The sequence below is a fragment of the Oenanthe melanoleuca genome, chromosome 1 (assembly GCF_029582105.1).
Source record: "Oenanthe melanoleuca isolate GR-GAL-2019-014 chromosome 1, OMel1.0, whole genome shotgun sequence".
Classification (NCBI taxonomy): Eukaryota; Metazoa; Chordata; class Aves; order Passeriformes; family Muscicapidae; genus Oenanthe; species Oenanthe melanoleuca.
The window spans coordinates 73,504,447-73,529,957 of NC_079333.1; the positions used below are offsets into that span (position 1 = coordinate 73,504,447).

Below are 25,511 nucleotides of genomic sequence, written 5' to 3' on the forward strand. Positions count from 1 at the left end.
TACGTATTTGTTAAACGCAGCACATCATGGTACCTACATCTAAAATATTCAGCTGATTTTGAAAAGTTATTGAAATAACAGGCATAAATCCACCAAATTATGTCGAATTTATAAAAAGCAGAAAGCATTACCTACCATCTGACATGCTTCTTAAAATATGAAGGAAACACATGAGCAGACTTTTGATCTCTGCTTGGTCAAGTTTGTCATATCGAACAACGGAACTCCCTAAAGTGCTGCTCTGTTGGTTCTGAAAAGCAAACAGATGTATTTTGGCTGAAGACTTCTTAAACTGATAACAAGCTAAATGGTTTTCAATTGCTTTAGTAAGTCCTGCAACAGGAAAAGGATCTCAGAATGGAAACAAAAATGTTTCATGTAGGGACAGGTCACTAAAACACACGTTACACACACGAAGTATACCAAATTAAGCCTCTTTGCTTTGCTTGTTTTTAATTCCTTCTAGGTATAATTTTTTTTTCCCTAGGAGCAAAAGGAAAAGTCACTTAAGAGTGATTATTGAACAACTTAATTCTACCTAGGTATTCACACTGTAAAAATAAAGCCTGCCCCTCCTGCTTAGATTGAATACTTGAAAACCAAATGCTACTGTTAGGTCATACATATATGCTCCTTTGCTTTTCAAGAGATTTTATGCTGAACTGTAGACAGGACTGCCTCTACAAAATTTGTTCCATTTAAATATGCAAGTATGTCAAGAAAAACATACAGGAAGGGCAGTAATATGCATTCTGGAAGAAATAACTACTACTATGTAACTTGCTGTTGCCCTCTCCTCCTCCCCCAGCATAAAAACAAACTCAAACAAAAGCAAAACCCTCTTCCGGATTCATTTTTTAATGTAATTCCTACACTTGAGGGAAGTTTATCAGCAACCCACAGTATCATTGTCTGTGCAAAAAGAAAAAAGCTCTACAACTGGTCTTTCAAAATGTATACCACCAAACAAAATGGAAAAATAAAAACTGTAAAAATATACAAATTTAACTTTGGGCAAAGACTTGTAAAAGAACAATTACCACACAGTCAAGTGTTACAAAATCCTCAGTCTGAAGCTTTTATAGATATATTGTTTAAACTTTTGTTTAAAGTATAAATTATGCCCTTTACAGTGCCTCATTCTCACATCCAATATGCCACTTATGCAAATGAAAAATGAACCAGACATTTAATAAGTTTTCTGTAAAGTCAACAGTCTGTGCAACTCTTACTGTAAAAAAATTACAAATACAAAGGTAGACTCAAGGGATAAAAGCACTTTGTTTCACAAACAAAGCAAGAAGTGACATTAGAATGGAATTCCTTCCTGGAATACTCCTAACTGAAAGCAGGAGACATACTAACCATGAAGAAACACTTCACAACAATCATAACCATTGACAGCTGAGCCCTTTTTACTCTCCTTATTCTGTCACAATAAAGAATTCCTGTCCTAAAACAATTTGTGTAAATCACATAGTAGTCATTGAATGGCTGCACAGTGAAACTGAATGGGAAACTATGATGAATACTAGCCAGAAGTTACTGTAATTTAGGAGGAGGTGGACGCCTCTGTAAACCCGATTATTGCAGATTCTAAAGACTTCAAAACTGTTTATCTTTGAAATATCTCTGGTGAACAAGAAGGTGCTATTCTACAGCTTTTTGGATGCTTTAACAGAGCAGGCAATCAATGGATGATGGAGCAGAAACAGAATTTGTGTTTTCTACACTTTTAGAAACTGTCCAGAGCACTAGATATTCCCATGAAGACTGTTGAACATATACATGGATAAAATAGGACTATAGTTACTCAGAGGCTTAGTTTAAAATAATGTAAATAACCTATAAAGTATGCACATATTGAAATAAAAACTGATATACTTCCAGTCTATTCCAATTCCACAAGCATAATACTACAGATTATTCTGAAAGAAAATCAGAAAAAAACATGGCTCTTCACTATAATGATATCAAGCAATGAGCAAAAACTTGGAGATAACATGCACTGAACAACTGATCTACTAGAAAGAAAGTTCAGAAAGCAACAAATAAGAAGCCAGGATTAAGTATTATTTGGGGAAAATATCAACAGCATGCAAAACATAAATCCTGTGTTACCTAAATTGGCAGACCAGAGTAGAATTTTCAAAGGATGTTGACTCCTTTGAAAACCCTTTTACTTGGTGAAAACACTACAAATCAGTAATTAACAGCATGACAACTAAGTAATAGATGACAGCATTGCCATTTAGCAACAGTGTATACCAAGATATTTCCTTATTACCTTGGCCAATACCAAAAAAGAACTTTCAGTTCTATCAAAGACCCCAAGACTCAAATTCTGCAGTTATTTAAACTGATTGGAATTTTTATACTTAAACTAGATCATGTGCATGCACTCCAGGTTTGACCTTTGAACATATTTTACATGGTCAAATTGCATATATTGGGTTTGAGATCCAACTGTTGCAAAGAAGCGGCAAAACTACTGACCACACACTTCACTCAGAAGCTGAACTATACCAAGCACAAAAACCAGATACTTCTTGTAACTGAAGAGAGAAAGTAGTATGCAAAATTTTCTCTGGCAAAGCTGGGATTGTCAGAAGTGAAAAATCCATGGTAACACGGTTTTTCTTTGGAGGGTGAGAATTTTCTTCTTCTTCTCCGCTTGGGCGCAAAGCATGAGCAGAGTGCCTTCTGAGAAGCTTCTCTCTCTGCCACACGAAGGCATGTCAGAGCCAAGGGGAAAGAGTTAACATGCTGTGACTTGCACAATCAGAGCTAAGAAAATGAAAGGTGATCAGTATTGACAAACTCTAGAAAGACAGGACTGAATACCTCATAGCTACTGCAGCCAGAGCTCCTAATTTGTAACAGCTTTAAAGTGAAACGGTTTAGAAAAGTCAAACTAAGATAAGAAATCAACCAGAGAAAGCACAACAATTGCTTTTCTCAAAATTTTTAAAATGCTGAGTATATTGAGCATAGAAAGGGATGGAGTGATGGTCTCCACAAAATCAAAGAAGCTGTTCTAACTGGAATTCAATCCTCTCAAGCAAAATTCAATACAGTTAATCTCGTGCCTTTCTCTAGCAAAGGAAACAACTGCTTGCTTTTGTCTCTACATTGACAATCTGTTTGCATTTTTTGTGAAACAGCTCAGTAAATGCAATGCAAAAGGAGTTCACAAGATAATTATTTTGCAAAAGATTTATATAAAATACTGCTTTGAAGTCATTCTAGAAAGCCCATTCACAATGGAGATCAGAGTAGTTAACTTCTATGAGACTTAGGATGAAATTTTAGAAGCACATTTTTAGGGTTTATCTTGGTTTGTTTTATTATTTTTTTTTTTTTACCTTGTCAAGGGAATTGCTCTTGTCACTGTGTCTTTCTGGGAGACTGTTTCCTGAGTCTGTGCTTATAAGAGAGCCTCTTGAGTCAGCATTCCTCACACTATTAATATTTGGAGTTGATGTAGTGTATGGGGAAGCTAAAAAAAAAAATAAAACCACAACCCCACACAACATAAAAATCTCAAACAATACATACAAGTCACTCCATATTTCAGTCAGACTTTTAAAATCACCATATATTTTTGAAGAAGTCAAATAATTAATTCCACTTAGTTATTTTTAATGAAGACAAACTTATTCTAGAATTCCACCAAAGTAAATATGTAAGCACAGACTTATGTACAACTATGGAGATACATGCATAAAAAACTTATTTAGCAATACATACACACTTCTATGAAGAAGCATGTCTATTTAATAAAAAAAAAACCTTTCCCATTTTTTATATCTTAACCATCAACTGCAACAGAGAAAAAAACCTGCCCTGTTCCAGAAAATAGTTTAATTTCATATAGAAGAGCAAACCCCAAAAGATCCCAACAGACAGATTTCATGTACAGACTGAAAAAATAAAAAAGTTCCTCTTTTTTTTAAGTGCTTACCAATGCCAGAGATAACACCAAACAGATCTTTAGGAAGATTGTTATCCAATGTGTTTCCTGATTTTTGTGGTGTTACTAACTGACTTGCAGTTGGCAAAATCTGTGCATCATCCTTTGTGCTCTGTTTGGAAAAGAGAGGAAAATGTGATTATTTTCCTATATTATGGACTTTGTGAATATGACACATCTTCTAGAGAAAGATGTGTTATGTATTTCTTCCTTAAATTTTAATTTCTCTTAAATATGCTCAAAAGAATGGAGATGTTCACATACTTGCAGGAGCTTGAGATCCCCTAAAACTTAAGATACTTCAGGAAACATTGTAGAAATGAGTATTCAATTGAATTTCAAACACTATAAAACAGATATTTCAAAAAGACTCACAAAACTTTTATTTCAAACACCCAAATATTTATCTTGTTGGAAGAGTTTGGGAGATTTTTTTTTCTTAATACTAAATGGAACACAACAAGATAAGGACAAAAGTAAAATATGTGAATAATTAAATCTTAGATTCAAAAACTATGTACAACCATATCAATATATACCCTTCACAAATTACATTTTGATTAATTCTCCTGTAGCCCTCTTGTACTACAGCTCTTTCAAAACCACATTCCTTTAAGGTTAAGTTCTCTAATTTCTAGAAAATTAACAATCTTTTTGTAGTCCATTTGTTTCAGAGTTGGACTGCGTTGAAGAACTGCAGAATTCTGAAGCTTATGAAGCTCCTTCTTTGCATTGGAGTATGCAGTGTTTCACATACATGTTACCAATAAATTATGATAAAAACAATTCAGAATACCAAACAGAAATTGTCACTCACATTGCTGGAAGGGTTAACAGGAAATGGAGACACATCTTTCACATTGATCCGCTGAACATTTTCTATGAGCAGACCAAAGAGTGGCAAATACATGGTGGCTATTCTTGCCTGATGGCCCTAAATAGAGTTTAACAGTTCATTAAAAATTACAGTTTCAATTTTTAATCATCAACTAGTTTTAATCTATTCACTTCTAAATTACAAAAAAAAAAAAAAAGGAGAGCACTTAATAAATATTTGCCAAGCCAGAGCTCACATTCATAAATTCATAAATGGCAAAAGCAGTGATCATCACTGTATTTCATTCTAATTTACAGAAGATCAGCAAATTGTATTTACTGTCTGAATATAATGCAGAAAACTCCTAAATTAATGCCATTTCAGCTAAAACTAACCAAGTAAATTAATATTATGTTAGCTTGATGAATTAATGATACCTTTCATTACAGATTTTTTTGGCTTCTCCACAGCAACACCAATATCAGCAAGAGTCAGAAAATTAAAAATCACTCAAAATTTACCACCATGACTTGTAGTTTTCTTATGCCCATGTGACAAATAATAGATGCTAGAAGGGCAGCTGCCAAATACTAAGAGGTACTATTTAATGAAATGAAAAGCTTAAAACATGCTCGAAAAAATCTGATTACTTTAAGCACACCAGTTAGAGTACACTGTGCTAAAATGCAAACCCACATATAATTATATTAAAATTAATTGTAATTTCATTCAGTCAAGAGATGGAATTTGCAGATTGGTCTTGATACAGTTTTCATCACAGTCTGAGCAGAAATAATTTTGCTGAAAATTAACAAGAGTTTCTTCTATGAAAGAAAAACCTTTCTGTACATGTGCACACCTAATCTTTATGATTTTGTACTACTAGCATAGCAATAGACTTACCCTGGTAGCATATCTATCATCAAAAGAATGCTTGATCATCAAATTCTTGAGCACACTAATGGCAATCTGCCGCACATCTCTGAACTCCTGTAAGGCATTGCCCACCTCCCTCAGAAGCAATCCAACCAAGAAGTGATTTTTACAGAATTCATCAGTTAATGAATAGTCCAGCTGAAGGTCTGGAAGTAAAATACAAATTTCATGTAAGCAATGGTTTTATTTAAATCAATTTATCAATCAGCTTAAGGATGAAGTAGAACCCAGCACATCAGACACAGCAAGTCCCTCTCCAAAGTAATTTTCATGTAATAAAAGAATCCAGTGCATTTATGTATTGAATTTTTGACATCTTAGGAGCAACTTCAGTTTGAAGGGCTCTAATAAACTGAATTTATTAGAACGTATATGTTTACAACATTAGCTGAGGTGTCCTAGAGTTTCTCATGTTAACTCCTGTTGCTCAATACAGTAATCAAAAACCAGATGCTAATCTCAAAGCACTTTCATTCTCCGAAGAACTCTCTCAGTAAGGGAATCCCTTAAGTCAGAAAGAAGTATATCTGAGACAGCACAGCCATTATACAGACATTCTACAGGTGTTCCTGTAACTCACTTAAGAGCCAGCCACATCACCTGAGATATCTTTTGCTCAACAAAGCAAAACAGAGCCAAAACCACTTCTGATAAAGGTCTTCTTTCCTGGCTGAACTCCCAGTTCCCAGGGAGCATTTTATACTCTTCTTTATTGTGCAATCAGAAACACTGTCTTCTCTGATTTCACTATTTTTAAGATTCCCTAAGCCAGCAGCTCATAGTCTCTTTTCTATGAAAATATTTATGCAGCATTATTATCCAAGACACTCCCGAAGGCTGAAAAAGCCAGAGACAGAAAGAAGTTCTGAGCAGCTGTTCAGCTCGTGGTCTCAAATCTTGCTTTATCTTGCTCTTGATGAAAGTGTTAATTAGTGATACTCAACTTTACTAACTAGCAGAGTCTACTGAATAAGTATTTCAGGAAAAAAAAAAGTCTATTCTACAAAAGTATGTTAGACAGGTTTAGGCATTCCTCATAAAAGTACCTTCCTTGCCTCTGTTTAGTAATTTCTGCTGTAGTTCAGTGCCTGGAAGAAATTAATGTGTCTTCACAGCCACAGAAGCAATAGCTAACATATGATTTGCTTTGGCACAAGACTGGATGTACCAGGAACCCAGCTGGGCTACACAGGATTTTCATGACTGAGCTCCTACACACAACAGAAAAAAGAAAAAATGAACCACGAAGTGGAAGCGAGAACAAGCTACAAAAGAGGAATTTAGAAATATTCAGGGAGAGTGCCAGGAAAGCCAAAGCTTAGCTACAGCTGAAAATGATAATGAACATCAATAACAACAAGAAGAGCTTTTACCACTACATTAGCATTAAACCCCTGAATAAGGAAAATGTGGGATATGTGCTAAATGGGGACTGTAATTTAGACAGTGGGCTTGGATAAGGCTGAAGTACTCCATAACTTTGTTACTTTACCTTCACTGACATGATTCCAGGCCTTAATAGTCCACAGATTAACTTCAAAAAAGACAATTAGTGGATAAGGATCAGATCAGGGATGCCCTGAGAGACCTCCAGTCATGCAAATCCACACCATCAGATGAGACACTGAGAGAGTTAACTGGTACCATTGGAAGATTGCTCACTATCATCTTTGTTAAGCCCTGGTGAAGTCATTTCTCAGCAACTGAAGAAGAGTGTGACTGGGAATGGCCAAAATAAATTTACCCAGAATAAATAATGTTTTAAGACTGGTCTGTTTTAAGGGGAGAATAGTAGATGTCAACATGGTCATTGTATCCAAGCTGGGACATTTCAGTCTAGGTGAAGAGACATTCAAATGTGAAAAATAACTATGTGGATCACTGGGCTCAAAAGTTGGAGGTCAATGGTTTGTACTCTTCTTGGAGACAGCTGCAAGAGGAGTTTTCAAAAAAATATCCTATTTAATTCTACTTCATCAACAACCTGAAATGCTCATGAAGCTTGTGGATAGGTGCAGTCCATTTGCCCAAAGGGCAGAGCTGCATTTCAGAAGAATCTAGATTCTACAGAAATGGCAATTCCATAAGGAATAATGCAAAATTCTGCACCTGGGGTGGACAAACTTCCTGCAATGGCACCAGCTGTGGAAGGACTAGCACTTCTAGAGAAAGGAAGGCCTGACATGATCAAAGCAGAAAATTGGGCTATGGACCTACTCAAGTCCCTTTAAACCTGAATGAATACATGCAAAAAAGTTTACCATTTCTTTCTTTGGAAAGATTACTCTGCTACCTAAGCACCTCCTTTAACTTTCAGTGAAAGGATTAAAATAATAGACTTCTATTCAACAATTTCAAGCTTTCAATCATATCACAGACCTGAAGTTACACAGTGTACATATCTAATAAAAAAAAAGCTGACATATAAAAAATGTCATACACTATTCAGAAGAATTTACCTTGGTATCTCTGAACTCTGCCTTTTCCAAATGGCATTGGTAGATTCAAAGGTATGTAGTGCTCATGATTACAGACTACACGAAGAAATTCAAATTTGAATTCAAAAAGAGCCTGCAAAAAAGAAAGTATAAATTAAACTACTGATGCAGTGATTTGAATAACATTAAAAACAAATTTTGAACACAAAAGGGTGATTCATTTCAGTCTTACACCATGTTGGATATAGACCTGTCAAAGTTCCACATGCCAGCACAAAATAAATCCAGAATAACTGTTACTTAACAACTGGTTCTATTTACTATTCCCATTGTCCAAAGTTTACAACTCTATTGTGTATTGATGTAAGTTTGGACACACAGCAGAAATTCTTTGGGCATCTGATACATGCTTTCCTCACTACAGTAAGTGTAGCTTAAGATATTCAATATCAACTCTTCTAACTCCAGATTTCTTGCACTCATGCTTAAAATTTCTTCACAGTGTTGCAGCCCCACACCCCACTACTTCTGTGATTCACACACTCTAGGGGGGCAAAACTGCACCTGAAGATGGGAATCAAAATAGGAAACAGTGGTTTGATGGAAAAAAATGCTCTAGGCACAGAGCAGGGACTTCTAATGTAACCAGGACGTTAATGCAGGACTTTACCCCCATGCATCAAGAAAGACAACACTTAAAAATAGCTTGTTTAAAAACACTGAGTACCTTTGGATCTCCTGGGGCAAAGCAGCTGATGTAGTTATTGATTTGCTTGAAAACAAAGCCTCTATCCATGAAAGTGAAACATCTCTGGGGAGAACAAGTAAAACACAGAATTGATTTACTACTGCCTCTGCATTCAGTAATTATATTTCTGTATTTAATAAGTTTATTTTGCAAACACATTACTGACATTTCTGTTTGAATATAAAATAAAATAAAGCAAACTAAATATACGTGTACATATATGAATACTAAATTTCCCTTAAGTGTGCTGATCTTAAATCACAAATAAATAGCAGTCTGAAAAGAACTCTGTCTTGACAGAAATGAAAATGTAATGCCACTAGAATTTTTATCTACTATTTCAGTTCTCATCCTTTTTTCTCCCTAGTAGATATTATTGGCTGAAAAATGAAAGGCACTGAAAGTCTTTCCACATAAAATGCATGCAAATAAAGCACTACTGAAAAATTCTGCAGGATTTGAAGGCAATCCAGATGATATTTTTAAAGGGGAAAAAAAGAAAAATCAAAATACATTTTGAATAAAATATTAATTTATTTCTTAAATTACCAAATTTCTGAATGGATGTCATCTTGATTACAGAAGATGCAAATTATACTTACATGCATTTTAACATGACCATAAAACTATATTTAAAAGGCTTCATGCATATTCAGCTTTATGAGTTGGCTTTAAATTCCGTAAAATCCATACAGAAGCAATACTATTGAAAGTCCAAATCTCTAGTGTACCTACTTTAATAAAGGCAGCCAGGCTATGGTTTGCATTTTTTGAGGCCTCTGGATTGTCTCTGTACTTCTGAGTGATGTGTGGCATTAGCATATTAACAACCGTTTCCACTGCATGATGAAAGGAGGCAGAAAATCTCTGGTTTCTCAACAGCTAGAAATTAATTCAGATGCAATATTAAATATGGTTCATAACAACAGACTATATAAAAAAATTTACTTTAGCTAACATATAGATAACCCGACAGGGAGAGAGGAAAAAGTTTTTGAACTTTCTCATTTTCTTGACTGAAGGGGGAAAAGGATCGTTTGTTTAAAAGAAAATACTATAACATGCACTAGCTTCTCTTATTGAAATTCAAGCAAGACAGTCTTTGATGACATAAACCACATGTATAAAAGCTGTTAAGTATAATGCATTAATATTTTTATATACTTCAAAAAACAACACAAGCTTAAGAACAAGAGAGAATCTTTTAATTTTATCCATCTTCCTCTCCAAAGCAGACACCAGCTGGTTCACATGTACTAACTACATTATCGGTTAGTTTTTTCTGTCTTGAAAAAAACTTGCTGTTCTGCAACTATCTTAGTAATAACTGCTTTCACATTGAGGAAATTGTCATCCATGCTTCTTTCTCTCTCTTACTCCTCAATAACTTCAAAATCTCAGCTCTTCGGGCATGAGAATCTTACTCTCTGTGTTTTTAAGTTTCCACAATCAGAACTCTATTCTCTTACTTTTTGATAGTTTGCCAATTAGCTTAAAAGATTTCCTCTTCATTCATTATTTCTTTCTTTCCACTCACCACCTATATTATCTTCATCAATGAATAATGAAAAATACTCTGAAAAATACTGGACAGTAAGTGCTCTTCAGCTTTTTGGCACTGCTGTCTCTTTTCTTTCTCTGCATCTTACAACCTTTACTAAAGATTCTGTCTTTTGTCTGAAGGGACTTAATGACATGTGGTGTGAGGCTGATGACATTGACATGGTCATTATGTCTTTTCTTTTTAAAAACTGTAATCAAAACATCCATGTAGTCTAAGTACTTTTATTTAAATAGTTTTTTGAACTACATTACATGCAACATTCCTAGACAGAACAAGTCATTGTCAAGGCCCCAAATAAATCAATGATTAGATAATCTGCTGCCTTTGTGTTTGAATTGTGGCGCAAAACCTCCAGTTCTAGTTTTAAAAAATTAAAAAATAGACATTTTGGCTGAAAAAGATCCCTTCATAAATACAAACAGTACTCATGCATGAAACAACAAATAAGAACTAAAGTTTGTGTTGGTGAGTTCAGTCTTTGCTGGACAGTAACTAAACGTAACTCTTGCTACAGAAATAATTTTGCTGCACATAGAAATGCATCTTTTTATCAGATATAAGCAGGAAACATCTGAGTGCATGTTGCATTTATTACATTATCTAGTAAGGCAGAAAAAATCTAGCTGAATAATTGATATTTAAGGGTTTGTAACTCAAGAAGCAATGTTCAGGGCTGAGAATACTTGCAAACTGTAGCAAGTTTTGCACCTTTCTTTCACATTACAGAGAGGGTGACAATGAGGTTAGTCAAACTGGGACTCTACTGATCACACCACAGAGTATTAAATGTAGAACTACAAAGCTTTTTTCCTGATCATTGTAAAGTTATTTTTTCCCTGATGTACTTCAGACTCCCAGTTATATTCTAAATGCACAGTGAAAACAGTGATAACAATATCACAACCTGATATGTTACTCAGCTGAGACTATGTTGTATACTTGAAACTTTCAAGACTTGTCTCAATCCAAAAGTAAATAAACTAAAAAGTTGCCACCAAGGCAAAAAAACACTGCTTACAGGCTAAGCTTGCAGAAAAATGCATTTCTAAAGTTTTAGCATTCTCCTTCCAGCATAGGAAATAACACAAAATTAAATATTGATGCTTCTTACTACATACAGAAGACTGTAAATTTCATGGGTCACTGTTCTCAGGGTCATTTAATATCACTGCAACAGTACTGTTCAGGAAAAAGCTCACTTTTTTTTTTTTTGATAGTGCTTACAGCAAAGTCCACAGCCTCATCTACTGCTCCCAACTTCTTTGTACCATAAGAATTACAAATTCCTAATAGAGAGTCTGATGATTTACACAGACTGCTCTACTATATGGATTTTAAGGGTTTATTCTTTTATATTAATGTCAAATCCAGCCCTGTTTTTTCTATCTAATATTTCAACTGATTTCTCCTGCTGCTTCTTTCTCTCCCTTTCTGAAACATGTGATTGGAAAAAGAAGAGACCATGTAGATCTTCCTTCAAAAATTTTTTTGCAAAAGTTGACATACCTTCACTTTAGAGTTTTCTATCAAATGTTGAGCCATTGATTTTATCAGAACTTCAAAGAAAAACCATGAATACTGCAAAGAAAAGACAACATTCAGTAAGATTGCCACATGCACTCAACAACTATTTCAATACACCTAGCTCCTGTTCTTCAGTTATGATTAGATAAGAACGTACAGTAGAAAAGAACAGTTCAACACATACCTTAAGCAGCTTGTTGCTTGTAAGAAAGTCAGCAGATGGCTTTAAAATTGTTGTCATTGACTTTGTCAACTCTTCATGTACTGTCTTATATTCAGAAGCAACATAGGGCTCTGCTTTATATGCATACTTGGGGAGGAAAAACAGAATTAAATATGAAATTATGGCATAATACGAAAGAATTGAAATTAATCAAATGCAACTGAATTTAAATATATTTTTTCTTAATATAAAAAAGGGAAATAAAAAAGGAAAATATTCCATTTACTTTTACCTACCTTCACATAAGATCTCAGGTAGCTATCCAAACCTTCTTCATGACACTGAGCAACAATATGGATAATAACCCTAAACAGAAGTCAGAAAACTAGTAAACCTATAAAGAAAGCTGTGATTGCAACAGCAAAAATGCTACTCAGAGATTTATATGATAACCCAGTCATCATGTCAACTCTATGAACCTCTTAAAATTCTTTACCTTGTCACATTGACTGCAACTTCCTCTTGAGTTGCTCTGGTGAGAACTCTGAACAACTGGTTTAGAACAGTTGGCAGGAAAGCTATCATCACATGGCCTTCCATAGCATGAAGGCTCTAAAAGAGAGTAACACTGTCACTCCTGTGAATCACCAGCATTTAAATCACAAATTCTGAAACCATAAAATTTATTGCAAGTCTTTTTCCAAAAATACAAGATGCTTGCACCATTTGGTGTTTAATACCAAAAATATGGCATTGAAAGCAATTGAGGATATTTTCCAATACAAATATTTAGTAAATGTTGTCTAGAGGGAAGTAAATTAGGGATACAAGTTAGGTGTTATTAGCAGCATTTTAGAAGTACTTATTTGTACTTTTCCACTGAAATGCACTCTAAGTAATGACTCAATGAAAAGTTTGTTCATGTGCCCAACAGCACACTGAGACTGACATTGGTATATTTTGGTATTTCATCCACCAATGCAGACATTTAACAAACAGAAGTTGCATAAAAAACATGCAGTTTTGTTACCTGTGCTAAGTGCAATACTAATTATACTAGTTACAGCTAACAATAAACTAGCAACTATGTAAAAACCCAGGATGAACTAAAATCCCTAACTACTTATTGGAAATTGGAGACAGTGAATTATTAATTTCTTCCTCATATGCCTTTGCATTCCATCACATGCAAAAGATCCTACAGACATAACCACCCTAACAGAAAAGGCAGTGTATGTAATCAGTCCTAAGAAGTATTATGCCACAAAATTCCCTGGAATTAAAGGGAATTTGACAAAAAGAATGTATTTGCTGAACATGCATGCAGACACCAAATGTTAAACATTTCCATTTAGTGTTAGGTGTTAAGCAGCTGCCTTGTCTCTGTTTGCCTGCACATCCATGCTATTCAGGAGACAAAATGGTCTTTCTTCCTATGTGATCTGTGTCAGAAAAAATTGAAGTGGAAACCATGTACTCTATTGATCTAATCCTGAAAGAGAACTGAAGACATGACAATGATGACCTTCTAAGCAAAATCTTAGAAAAATCAAGAATTGTGTTTCCTCACTATTTCCATACACAGTTAAATTTGATTATTTTGACAAACTAAGCCATTAGTGTTTCAAATTACCACATCAGGCTGACCAATACTGTCTCATTATTTCTTTGTGGTTTCCTCTTACATTGCAATTGTAAATTTATTTAAGGCAGAAAGTATCTTTTTGGGTTTTTTCCACAGCATGTTCCATTAATACGAGTCATAGTCACAGTACTAATTCTCACACTGAAAAATGAGACCTATAAAATGTCTGAAGCTCCAAGGCTTTGCCAAAGCATAAATGAATTATATAATCTGTTATTCACTGCCATTTCATACCTTAAGATATTTTACAAGATCAGTTCCTAGTGCACGAGCTCCAGACTCTGTTTTCTGACAGTACTGAAAAAAATTATGCAAGTGCTGGTCCTGTCAAAGACAAAAAGAGCAACAAATTAAACAATATCTAACATTACTATGGTCCATTAAAATATTTATATTTATATGTAGAAATAGGTATCTTTGTCCACAGATTCAATTTTTAAAAATAATAGTTAAGTGCACTATTATGAATACTTATTAAGTCTTTTTTTTTTAATTAAATTTTGAGTGTTTTTTGAATATCCATTACAAAATGCTACCTATATTTGCTTCCTACTCACATGCAGAAAATAGCATACTTAATTATCCCAACCAATCATAATATGTTTTCTATGAAAAGCTCATTGCTTTTCAGACGTGCCAGTAAACTGCTTTTAGACAACTATGACCTCTCATCTAACTGGAAAATTCAGACTGGAATGGATGACAGGAGACAAAAGGCTCATGTTTTCAATAGCTTCCATTAAAGATCTTCTGTTTTTCACATCTGATGTAAAAGAAAGAGACCATGAGAAAAGCCCAAGAGACAAAAAAGAGATAAGCATCCTGAGTTTAAGAGTCTTCCCATATATCTATGCATACTATAAACACACATAATTCCTGAAAGATTCTCTAGTTAAATTTGTTTTATAACTGACCTGTGTATACACAGTTGACACCAGATGAGTGGATATTTTTAACAGTTGTTTGCCTCCATCTACCCATTTAATTTCAGGACCAGAATGCTGCACACACATGAGGGAGAAAAGCAAAATAATGTAGCAGTATATTAAAGTAAAACAGTCAACAGTGCCATTAACAACACTTCTTTCAAAAAGAAAAAAACAGGTTGAAGAAATGCAAGGTGCAATGAATAAAGTCATAAAAAAAGCAAAATTATGCAGGCAATAGTTCCAAAAGCATTTATGAAGCTTAAAATGTTTTTTACAAGTCCCACAGTATTTTCCTTGATGGCTAATAAAATTGATTCTGCAAGTCACAGATTTTGTGTTTCCCCTACAACTCCGCAAAGAAACTTCTGACTAGAGAGAAATATTTACTAGTTTTCTTAGAAAAATAACACAAGAATTTCCACCTATACTCACAAGGTTTAAAACTTAACATATGTCACTGATACATAGCAGCCAGTCCTTCCTTCTCATCCCATTTCCAAAGAACTGAGAATGGGAATGCTGACCCTGACAGCTAGTTAGGGAGAGATTTTTTTGCTAAATCTACAACTAGTCATGTTGGTCCTAACCTTCTACCCATGGGCATGAGCAGAGACAAACAGCAGAGGCATAAAGAATACACCTACAATGTGAGAAGATGAGAGATGTGAAGGAGGTGATGGTTGGAAAGCTTACAGCAGAGTTTAAAAAAGACCAGGTGGTAGAACAGGAGGAGAGCAGCATCTCTTGCTGTTGATTTTAGGTCTCTTCCTCCAAAATTAGTCAATTTTGTCTCTGCATTTCAATCTCTTTGTCAAATTCCCTATCACATTTTTGTTTTTTATTCTCCTTGTTATGATTTTTATTACTACAATTATGCAAGCTTTCTGCTTTGAAAAATACAACCATAAATTTTACTTGTGAAGTATAGAGATCACAGATATCAAGATGTGAGAATAAGACTTGTTCAGGAATAAAGGACTTACTGAAAGGAGACAGCATGAAATGCTAAAAAAAATTTAGTAAAGGACTTCAGATTATTTGCATACCTTCAAAAACTCAAAATAATTTTAAATGTTAAAACTTACTGTAACTTCTAGCTAATTATTACCACAAAAAATGAAAATTAAGCATTTCTTAATTATTTGAGCTAAATAACAACAGAAGTAAGTATATAACAACTTAACTTTCTGACTTTTACAAGAATTTGACTTAACCTGCCCTAATACTATTTTTTTGTCTCCCATGTCTCTTTGGGTTTGCCTAAGTCAGACAAGCATTCAATTCCAACTATAAAAGAAAACAAATTCTGCTAGAAAATTACTTAAATCTTATCAGCAGATTGGGAAATTACAACCAAACCTTCTCTCCACAATGTCTGGGTTCTTTTTTAAGATTAGAGTCATTTTCTATAACATACCTTTCCAATACCCACTTCTTGGTAACTAAGATAGCCCGATGGAAGATTTGCTGACACTGGGATTTGCTGCTCATTGGTGACCACTCTTCCATCTTTTATCAAAGGAAGCCATGAATACCCAACTAAAGAATATGAAAGGCAAGTAATTTTAAATATTATGAAACTTCACATACATCCTTGCAATAAAAGTCTTACCAATAATTCTGACATGTAATTCGTAAAACAGAAAATTTTACTGTAAAGGCCAAATGATTTGAAATCAAACAACTACAAAACATTGAAAGCACTAAGTAATTGACACTGATTTTGAAAAATACTGCACATTTGATGGACACTCTAAACCAAAATTTAAAACGTTTATATTAGAAGAAATATTTTAATAAATCTTTCAGTCAGTACTACTAGAAAGCACTATATGGGTAACAAAAATTATGGGTTACCAGATAAGCATACTTCACAAAAATTCACTAGTAATTACTGAAAGTAAAGCATTAATGCACAAACCTTGTGTTTCAACTACATCTTTCTTCTTTGTACTCCCTTTGCTTGAATTATCACAGCTGACATGGTAGAAGGTGAACAACAAATGGTGCTTTTCATGTAATTGAGTGGGCAATTCTATTTTAATCTGAAAGGCAAAGAAATCTCTCTAGAAGTTTTCAGCTAGAGCACTGACATGTGTTACTGGCTCTACATTTAAAAAGTTATTCCAGGTTGTATGGTATTTTAAGCTAGACCACAAATCAAACACACAAAACTTAAAGTCCTTAGAAAGGTGACCTGATTTAACAGAGAACTTTGCAATCTTCTAATATATTCTTGTGTTTTAAAACTTACATAGTATCTGACCTGGCAAAAGTCTCCTCAGAAAGGCAGCTTACCTCATCATAAAACTCTGGATTTTGATGGTGATGCAGAACAGCAGCAAATGCACTTCTAGTAAATACTGGTCCACCAGGCCTACCATAGATACACTAAGAATAGAGAAAAGGAAAAAAGAACAAAAAGACCCTGTGATCCTTTTTTACTCTGTTTAGAATGTATCACCCAGAACTTGAAATATTTTAACTTGTGTTTAACTTGGTTTCTTTACATGATGCTTAATCTGCCTGCTGTGCAGTAGAGCTAAAACTGTGATTTCACTTCAGGATGTCTCTACATTTCTCTACATCTGTTCTTCCAGGCACCTTTTATACACTGTGAGAGCTCATAAAATGCAACTTGGTTCTGCAGTTGATAAAAATCTTTAATGTTTTACCTTAATGGGGAGCAGGTATAAGCTACCCTTGTTTAAAACAAGTTTATTCCTGGAATTTTAGTAAAAAAATATTAAAGGCATGAAATGCTCTGCGGACTCTTTAGAAATCTCTTTTATCAGAAACAAGCAAGCCATCCAGAAGTTACTCTCAAGCCATATCCCAAACTAGTTCAGTTAATCCACTAGTGTTACTTAGCTAACTGCTCACTATTTTACTATCAGCCATAAAAATGAAAAGTCCAACCTTCAAAGGCAAAGAATCCTCTTCATCAGAATCCTTGAACTCAACGCACACAGCAATATTTCTAGCCTAAAGCAGCAGTTAAAAACATAAACCCAAACAATTAATCATAAGGTTCATCACAGAAATAAATATGTAAACAATCTCAACTAAACCTGAGAAAGAAGGTGGTACAGATCTCCTCTACTCACCTTTGCAAAAGACTTTTGACTGTCATATTTTAAGTGCTTTGGATAAACATAAAGATGATTGTTGTAGATGGTAAAAGGCTGAGTGCATTTTGGTATACAGGGAACAAACTCCTCTATTTCAAATGCTGTGAGTGTCTTGGTAGTGTTTTCAAACTGCTTCATGGGAATGTATGATGAGTTAACATAATCTGAAAATACATTGAAAAAAACAAATAAAGAACTGAAGAGGAAGAAGCCTGAATGTCTATTTAACAGTGTTTGTTAATACTTACTTGGAAAATCTGGTGACACATTGTCAATTGTAACATCCAGATTTCCTAAAATAACAGGAAGTTTGGCCATCTTCTCAGGTCTGTAGGAAGGGGAAAAAAAAAAAAAAGCTGTCAAAGCCAGGCTAAATGCAAATCAGATGCCAGCAAAAAAAGATAATAGGAAACAGAGGCAAAAGCAATATCCTGAAATAGGAGTATGAGAGGAAAGGTGGTTTGAGGGTGCATGACTGATCTGGTCTTGCTTTTTGCCTAGACATACAGTTTTCTTTTCCTTTAATTTCTCAGGAAAAAACCCAACAAAACACTTGACACACAAGTGTATCAAAGGTCATGGAAAAGCATGACTTTTTCTTTCTTTAAATCAAAATGAAACACTTTGTCAAAGGCAAGTTTTTCTAGGCAGTAACTCACTATCACTTGCAGCAAAGAGGGAATCTGTAAGTCAATTTTAAATTTCAGTGGCCAGTAATAAGCATTCATGGTAGTAGGATAAACCTGAGGGAAATCACCAAGTTTCTATCTCCTCATTGTTTTAGCCTAAAAATTCACCCTGCAAAACCCACCAACTATAGATGTTATGGTGTAGCTATTTCAGAAACACGAAGTACAAGTATTTTCCATGCCCATACCATGCAGAACCTTTTATTAATAGACAGTCAGCAGAATGATTTTTTAAAAATTATTGCATAGCAAAGTTTTCTCAAAAAAAATCCCATGCTGAGAAGCAAACTCCTGGATGGAGTTGGGATTCTAATTCCAACAGATATGCCTTAGACATTAGAACCTCTTTCTTACTGTAATTCCTGTGAAATACTGTACATGGTTCCACAAACAACATGCTGAAATAACCAAAAGCACTTCCTTAACTCACAAAGTAGTGTGGCAGGCTAATTTATTGTTTCAATTTCAGTAATAGTCTTCATGGCAAGGGGTATCAGTATACAGAGCAATTTCACTGCTGCATCAAGTTCAATGAAACCTTCAGCCACCTGCTAGAAGTGAGCTAAATATCTGTAACAAACCTCATTTTCTTATCAGATTTGCTAAGCAAGAAGAAACAAACTACAGCCCGTGCCTTTTCTGCTTAGTGATTGTTCAAGTTAATATCACTCCTGCTAACTGTGCTGTAACAGAAGTGGAAACTCTGCAAAGCAGCAGAGATTGCTCTATTATTTTACATCCTATTCAATAAGAGGATGAACAACTTCATGAGCACGGCCATCTGTCAGTAATACACTCACAAGCCTTGCACACAAACTGATGAAGTTTTTAAGAATACTTTGGAAAAAAAGATAACCAATGTTCTGTTATTTAGGTATCCTGAGACACACATATTCCCAAGGAAGGTGGACTGGAGACTTGTTTGAATCCCTTTCCCTCAGAGCCAGCATCCCCTGCCCAAGGTCAGGGAACAGATGATTCATGCTCATACTTGTTTTCCTTTGAGAAACAGAAGAGCATATTGTGCAAACATAACTCCTAGCACAGAGATACTTCAGGGTATGATGCTGACTGCATGTTACATGTGGGATTATTCTTCAGTCCTGCTTGCAGCCCCCAAACCCTATAAAACAAAGACCTGTAGCTTGTTCGAATGCCTTAATTATATACATACAGATTCTATATTTGATACGAAAGACATGTATATATACATTCATGAAAATATTAGATGTTCCAGTCCAAGACCATAACAAAATTTGGGGTGACTTAGGGTTCGGAGTAAGGGGTTTTGGAGTGAGGGGTTTTAGGCTGGTATGTTTCAGTTTTTGCAGTGGGAAAATCAGACTTACTTCCTGAAATCTGCTAACAATTTCAACATGTCTTCATTTGAGAGTTTATTACTGTCTTGTCTAAAGAGAGCAGAAAATCTTGCATTTTTGTCCAGGGTTCCTGAGGCATCTTTAAACAATGTCCTGAAAGTAAAAATCTTGTTTTCAGCTTTGTTTATGAAAGTGTTGAAATTCATTTCAGGAAAAATTTTTATTTCAAATCAGAATATACTGCACCATCCTTCATTAATATTCATTAAGCATTAAATGTTCTTGTCACTGTAGGTGATTTTAACATATGAATAGCTCAGTTTAACAAATAAGTGTGAACCATTTAATACTTAATAGCATAAAACATATTGATAACAGAAAATAGCTGGCAATATCAAAAATTTGAATAATATTGTAATTAATGTAATTTATAACTTCTTTCCAACGACAGAGTTGAAGTGCAAGTTTGTTGGAAATCTTTGGTTAACTGAAAGCAAAAGAAGAAATAATTTTAATAGCATGTTAAGTTTTACAGAAGGGAAAGGCAAAAAACCATGTCAGAGAAAAGTCAGGGAAAAAAATACAGCTTGACAGGATTTGTCCTCACCTAGCTGCCCAGGCAAAAGGCATCCTGTATTGACCTAATCTCTGGCATGCCTGCTTAGCATTCTTCAAAACTTTCTGTGCAACCTAAAAGGGACATACAAAATAGCCATATTTGAAAAACAATATTTTTCTGAACCATTAGTAGACAAGAAAAAAAAAAACACATATATTGACACTGATATGAATTTTAAAATCTTTTTTAGAAGATTATAGATTAATCCTAAGTATGTGAGGGGAAAGATAATAATAATGCCTTAATAATAATAATTATTCATTTCAGGTTAAGCACAGCCTGATTTCACAGCATTTTGTGGGTGGAAAACAGGCTAATTTACACTTCTGATAAGAAATACTTAATTAAGCAAGAGAAATATTATTATTTACAGAATATAGATGGAAAGCTAGAGCAAAATTAAACTGTTTTTTAAAACAAAACTCCAATTCCAAAAAACCCCAACATTTCCTCTCTCACTTGCTCCCCTACCTACATCCACCACTCACTCTATGTACCAGAACACATTCCTGCAGAATTAGTACAATACTCTGCAAGGCTTGTACTACAAAAACACACAGACTATGGGGAAGAGTTGTATGAACATCACATGGACAAGCCAGTGTATGGACATTGCAACATAGTTCTCATTAACAGTTTAAATTCTTGATTTGTTAACTTTTAAATTAACAAGTAAATGCCATTATACAGAACCAACACATACAACAATCAGAGCTAGAAACCCATTGGTTTGAGATGTTCAACACTGAGCTGAAACACCTCGGCTTCTCTTTTCCAGAAATCAGCTTTTCCCCTGTATACACACAGAGCAAAACTCTTTGCCAGAGGCAAAACCACCTACAAAGTAAAACTTCCTGAATACTATCCCTGATCTGTGCTTGATATTATAAAGAGCGGATCCTATTAGAGTGTTTGAGAGAACTCTCCACTACTCTTTCCTGTAAAAAGGGGGAAATAACACACAGAAGCACAAAACCTTAGTAAGTAATGATCATTAAATTACTGTATTCAACATTTAAGGGGAGAAAAGGTGATTTTTTTTTTTTTTTTTTTCTATAGAATTTGCTGCTTCCATTTTCCCTTTTTCTTGTCCAGAGTAGTAATTTTGTAGGGAACTGGATCTCACTCCCTACACTGCCCACATGGAGACCTATATACTGTTCTTTTTTATTTCAGATTAATACAGTGTAGTCCCTAAGAATAAAAACAGAAGAAAAATTCCAAAATGTTAACTTGTACAAAATTATAAGCAATTGAATGCCAGAAATCATAAGTTAATATAACCATGAGCATTCCTACTGTCTACTCCCATTGCACAGGGCAACTTCAAGTCCAGAACTCAGCATCAAATGTGGGAACACCTGGGCTTACTTAAACTCCCCACATGACTCAGGCCCAAGGACACCAAAATCACCTACACTCAGTTCAGGTTTATTTTAACTCAGTCAACATCAAAACCAGACTCCTAAAATACAAAGCTGCTGTTTTCCAACAATAGCTGGGGCAAAGAAAAATAACTCACACATTCCTGGAAAAACAAATCAGTAGGCTGATCTATATTAAGACCAAGTGAAAAATACATGGTTTTTTACATGCAGCTTAGCCAGCATCAAATTTGTAGGGAAGAACACTGTTGCCCTGCAGAGACTGCAAGTTAACTGTTTCTTCTTAGCTGAAAACAGGCAGAATGTCAACAGCAGCTGACATTACTTACAAAAAAACTTTTCTCTTGTATGCTGGTTTGGCTGTTTAAGCATAACTGTAAACCAAAAAAATCGAACCTCTGTTTCTTCACTGACCAATGAGAAGTAGCAACTAACAAAACTTTTTGTAGATATGTTTCAGAGAACATCAAAATGTTACTCTATCCTAGATTCCTAGAAATTCAAGATTTTCCAGTGGATTATTTCCAGAATTGATTTGGGGTTCTATCAAATCTGTAAAGCATTTTATATATAAAACCAGAATCTTAATGATCACAGTGGTTCTGAAGGAAAAAAACAGCAAGAATGCAGATAAAGTTACAGCAAACTACTGTCACCAGAAAGTGAGACAAAGAAAATGTCAACTATGCTACACTAAGTAAGATGCATTAACTAAGACAGACATACAGATATGGTCACTGTTCAACAATTTTCAACTCAACTTTCACACTGAAGCCCAATATTCTTTTGTCAAAACAGCTTACTTAAAGACATTCTAAAAATTACATTGTCACAATTATAAAAAGTGAAATAAGTTTCCAATAAAATGTTCTCTATCTATAATAACAGTTACTAGAAATAACTACAACTTACTAAATCAAATTATCCAGGTACATAAATTTACTACAAAACAACTAAGATTTTGATTTATAGTTATTAATTTGAAATCAATATGGTATGGCTCAGCATTTTTCCATGCCACAGAAGAAAATAACATACCTTTGATGAATCTGAACTTTTCATATATGGTTCAGCACAATGTGTAATACTTCCCTGTAATACCTTTTCTATTCTAGCCACAAGGAAAATGTCAGTATGAGGACATGTGACTGAGAATATTCCCTAGAAATAAAACAAGAGATAAATATAGAAGGAAAATGCATATTTTACATCACATAATAAAAAGCCAATGAAATAATGTAGGAAATCTGTACCCAAAATCCTACTAGTTCTTCAGTTTCCTAGTTCTTACCTGCTTTGGATATTGCAAGACAGTTTCATGAATGTCCTGAATTCTGTGTAAGCTATCACCACTGCCATTCATCATTTGCTGAGATGCACTGGACAGCATGTGCCTTACTGAGGCGTGGTTCAAATCAACATGGAAATCTGCTGAAATCTTCCTGTTGTTTTTAATATCAAATAGTGACAGTGTGACAAAGAAAGGTTCTACCTAGATATTTAAAAAAAAAATCAAGTGTCAATGCTGGCACCTAGATCACTGTAAAAATACGTGTGGAAAAAAGATAAGTATGCTTTTTTATTTTCATGAACATATAGGGTCATCACCCTAGGTGTTACTGACAACATGTAAAAGACAGTAAAAGAAAAATTTCTGTCTCCACCACCCAACAAAAATATTAGCAGCAAAGTTAGTTTTTGTATAATTTAGGCCTTCATTTTGATTTAAGAGAGTAAAAATCCCCACAATATAAATTTCTCAATCACAGCAAGGAATCACTGCCATTAAGGATAGTGCCAACCAAACATTAGGACATTCATTTCCAAATCAACAGAATTAATTAGATAGATTATTTACATTTGTTGTTGGTCCTTCTTCATTTTCTGCAACGCAGCTTTGCAAATTAAAAGATAAATCATTACACCTTACAAGAATTTTTTTTCCAAATTTCTCTTCAAATGGCTTCACTTCTGGTTCAATATTAGAAAAATCAAGTTTCTTTAAAAAGAGAAAAGAAAAATTAAGGTAAGTTTGCTTTCATCTCAAAAGGATCAACATAAAATATCCCTGCTTCCTTGAAAGAAGTCTAACCTGTGCATCTGGATCCAAGGCAAAAAGTTTAACTCTGCTTTCAGTTTTCAGCTTGATTTCTGCTTCTCTGGTACTCTGTTCAAAATAAGAAAAGAAGTCTTGGTATCACAATATGAAAGTGGGCTTTAATTTCATGCCTTTTTCTGTGATTTTCAAGGCTTCACACATTTTTGATTCATGCACTCATTTCTCCCTTACTGAGCTTTGTACCTCCTTAGTTTACATTGATCAAACATGACTAAGCTCAAAGTGAGAGCCTCTTCTCCTAATGCTTTTTCCCAGCCCTACAGGTGTAAAACACCAGCACCATATAACCTTCCAAGCTCATGGGAAGTACACCTCAGTGTAATTTATATATCTGCTTCCTTAAACAATAACCTTCATAATCCTATTTTATTAAAATAAAACCACATAGTATGACTGCAGGTTAAAGCTGAGAGCTATCCTGAGACCATAAGATTGCTCAGGAAACAGCAGATTTCCTAAAATAAGAAACACTACCATAGCTCACTTTCTTTATTTTTTTTCTTGGTTGATTTTTTTTTTTTAAACTTTTCTTGAGCTCTGCTGCCAAAGAAGTGGTTTTCCTGTGGGTAGCTGGAAAAAACCCAAAAACTTCCATAAGATAAACTCCTCACATTTAAAAGTTACTTTGCAGAGTTCACTGCCTGGGATTTGTGGACACCTATCTATTAACAGTAAAACAAAAGTGAAGCGGAACAAAATAGAATGAGAAAACTGATGGTATACATAGGTTACCTTTGTTTGAAAAAGGTATTATTTAAAGGGCATCCTATGACATTTAGAGTCACAGGACATGGCAAATGAACAGATGTATGTACCAAAATTACCCATGCAGGAAAAATGCCATTCTTAAAGTAGCAGCTGGCTAAACAAGGATACAAAATATTACATTACAGGCAGGTATTTCTTTTGGATCAGCCTGCATGGGTTAAAAGAAGTTACAAACCCAAAATGCTCATCACTGACCATCAGCAAGAAGTGATCTATTGTCTATATCTGCTTTGCTGGAAACTGAAGGAACTTCTATGTCTCAAGAGAAAAGAGAAAAAAAAACCCAAAAAAAACCCACAAAACCAAAAGCAAGAGCTCAAAACCTTATTTTTAGTTTGATAACAGAAATTTAAAAAATAATTTGGCTTAAAGGATGTACTACAGAAGAGAAACTTCTGAGGTGCAATTTTGAAAAGAGGAGAGTTGTTGTGAAAGCGACGACCCAAATATTCAATACAAGGAAAATACTGGCTGAATTAGCTTGTTGAACATATATACTTGAGAAATACAGGAAAAGTGAAAAAGTTTAAGGATGGCAGGAAAGTTGTGTGCATGTTTTGCAAAGGTAATATTTAGTGGTAAGAACTGAGGATGAAGATTACCTAGCCACAGGAGCTAGACAGAAATTGCTCCAGCTAAAGCAACTTGAATAGTTTTAGATTCTTTAGTGTTTTGTGCACGAAGACTAAATGATTCTATGCATTTCTGACTGACAGATCAGGGGCAGTTGTCAGAATTCAAGAA

General features: G+C 34.6%; 1 protein-coding gene across 6 annotated transcripts in view; it reads right to left on the reverse strand.

Annotated features, from left to right (window-relative positions):
• Positions 1-25,511, reverse strand: part of DOCK9 (dedicator of cytokinesis 9) — a 111,948-nt gene that overhangs the window by 26,614 nt on the left and 59,823 nt on the right. For all 6 annotated transcript variants that reach the window (XM_056485637.1, XM_056485613.1, XM_056485596.1 and 3 more), the window contains exons 10-35: positions 23,973-24,047; positions 23,739-23,879; positions 23,172-23,372; positions 22,919-23,041; positions 20,484-20,566; positions 19,907-20,029; positions 18,117-18,196; positions 17,845-18,032; positions 17,657-17,722; positions 17,036-17,128; positions 16,659-16,782; positions 16,155-16,276; positions 14,723-14,809; positions 14,043-14,132; positions 12,660-12,775; positions 12,460-12,529; positions 12,185-12,310; positions 11,983-12,054; positions 9,648-9,794; positions 8,892-8,975; positions 8,186-8,297; positions 5,694-5,872; positions 4,791-4,907; positions 3,965-4,085; positions 3,366-3,499; positions 136-250 (exon numbers count right to left, since the gene is read on the reverse strand). In XM_056485637.1, coding sequence (XP_056341612.1) covers positions 136-250; positions 3,366-3,499; positions 3,965-4,085; positions 4,791-4,907; positions 5,694-5,872; positions 8,186-8,297; positions 8,892-8,975; positions 9,648-9,794; positions 11,983-12,054; positions 12,185-12,310; positions 12,460-12,529; positions 12,660-12,775; positions 14,043-14,132; positions 14,723-14,809; positions 16,155-16,276; positions 16,659-16,782; positions 17,036-17,128; positions 17,657-17,722; positions 17,845-18,032; positions 18,117-18,196; positions 19,907-20,029; positions 20,484-20,566; positions 22,919-23,041; positions 23,172-23,372; positions 23,739-23,879; positions 23,973-24,047 — 2,989 coding nt within the window. The remainder of the gene's footprint in view (positions 1-135; positions 251-3,365; positions 3,500-3,964; positions 4,086-4,790; positions 4,908-5,693; positions 5,873-8,185; positions 8,298-8,891; positions 8,976-9,647; positions 9,795-11,982; positions 12,055-12,184; positions 12,311-12,459; positions 12,530-12,659; positions 12,776-14,042; positions 14,133-14,722; positions 14,810-16,154; positions 16,277-16,658; positions 16,783-17,035; positions 17,129-17,656; positions 17,723-17,844; positions 18,033-18,116; positions 18,197-19,906; positions 20,030-20,483; positions 20,567-22,918; positions 23,042-23,171; positions 23,373-23,738; positions 23,880-23,972; positions 24,048-25,511) is intronic.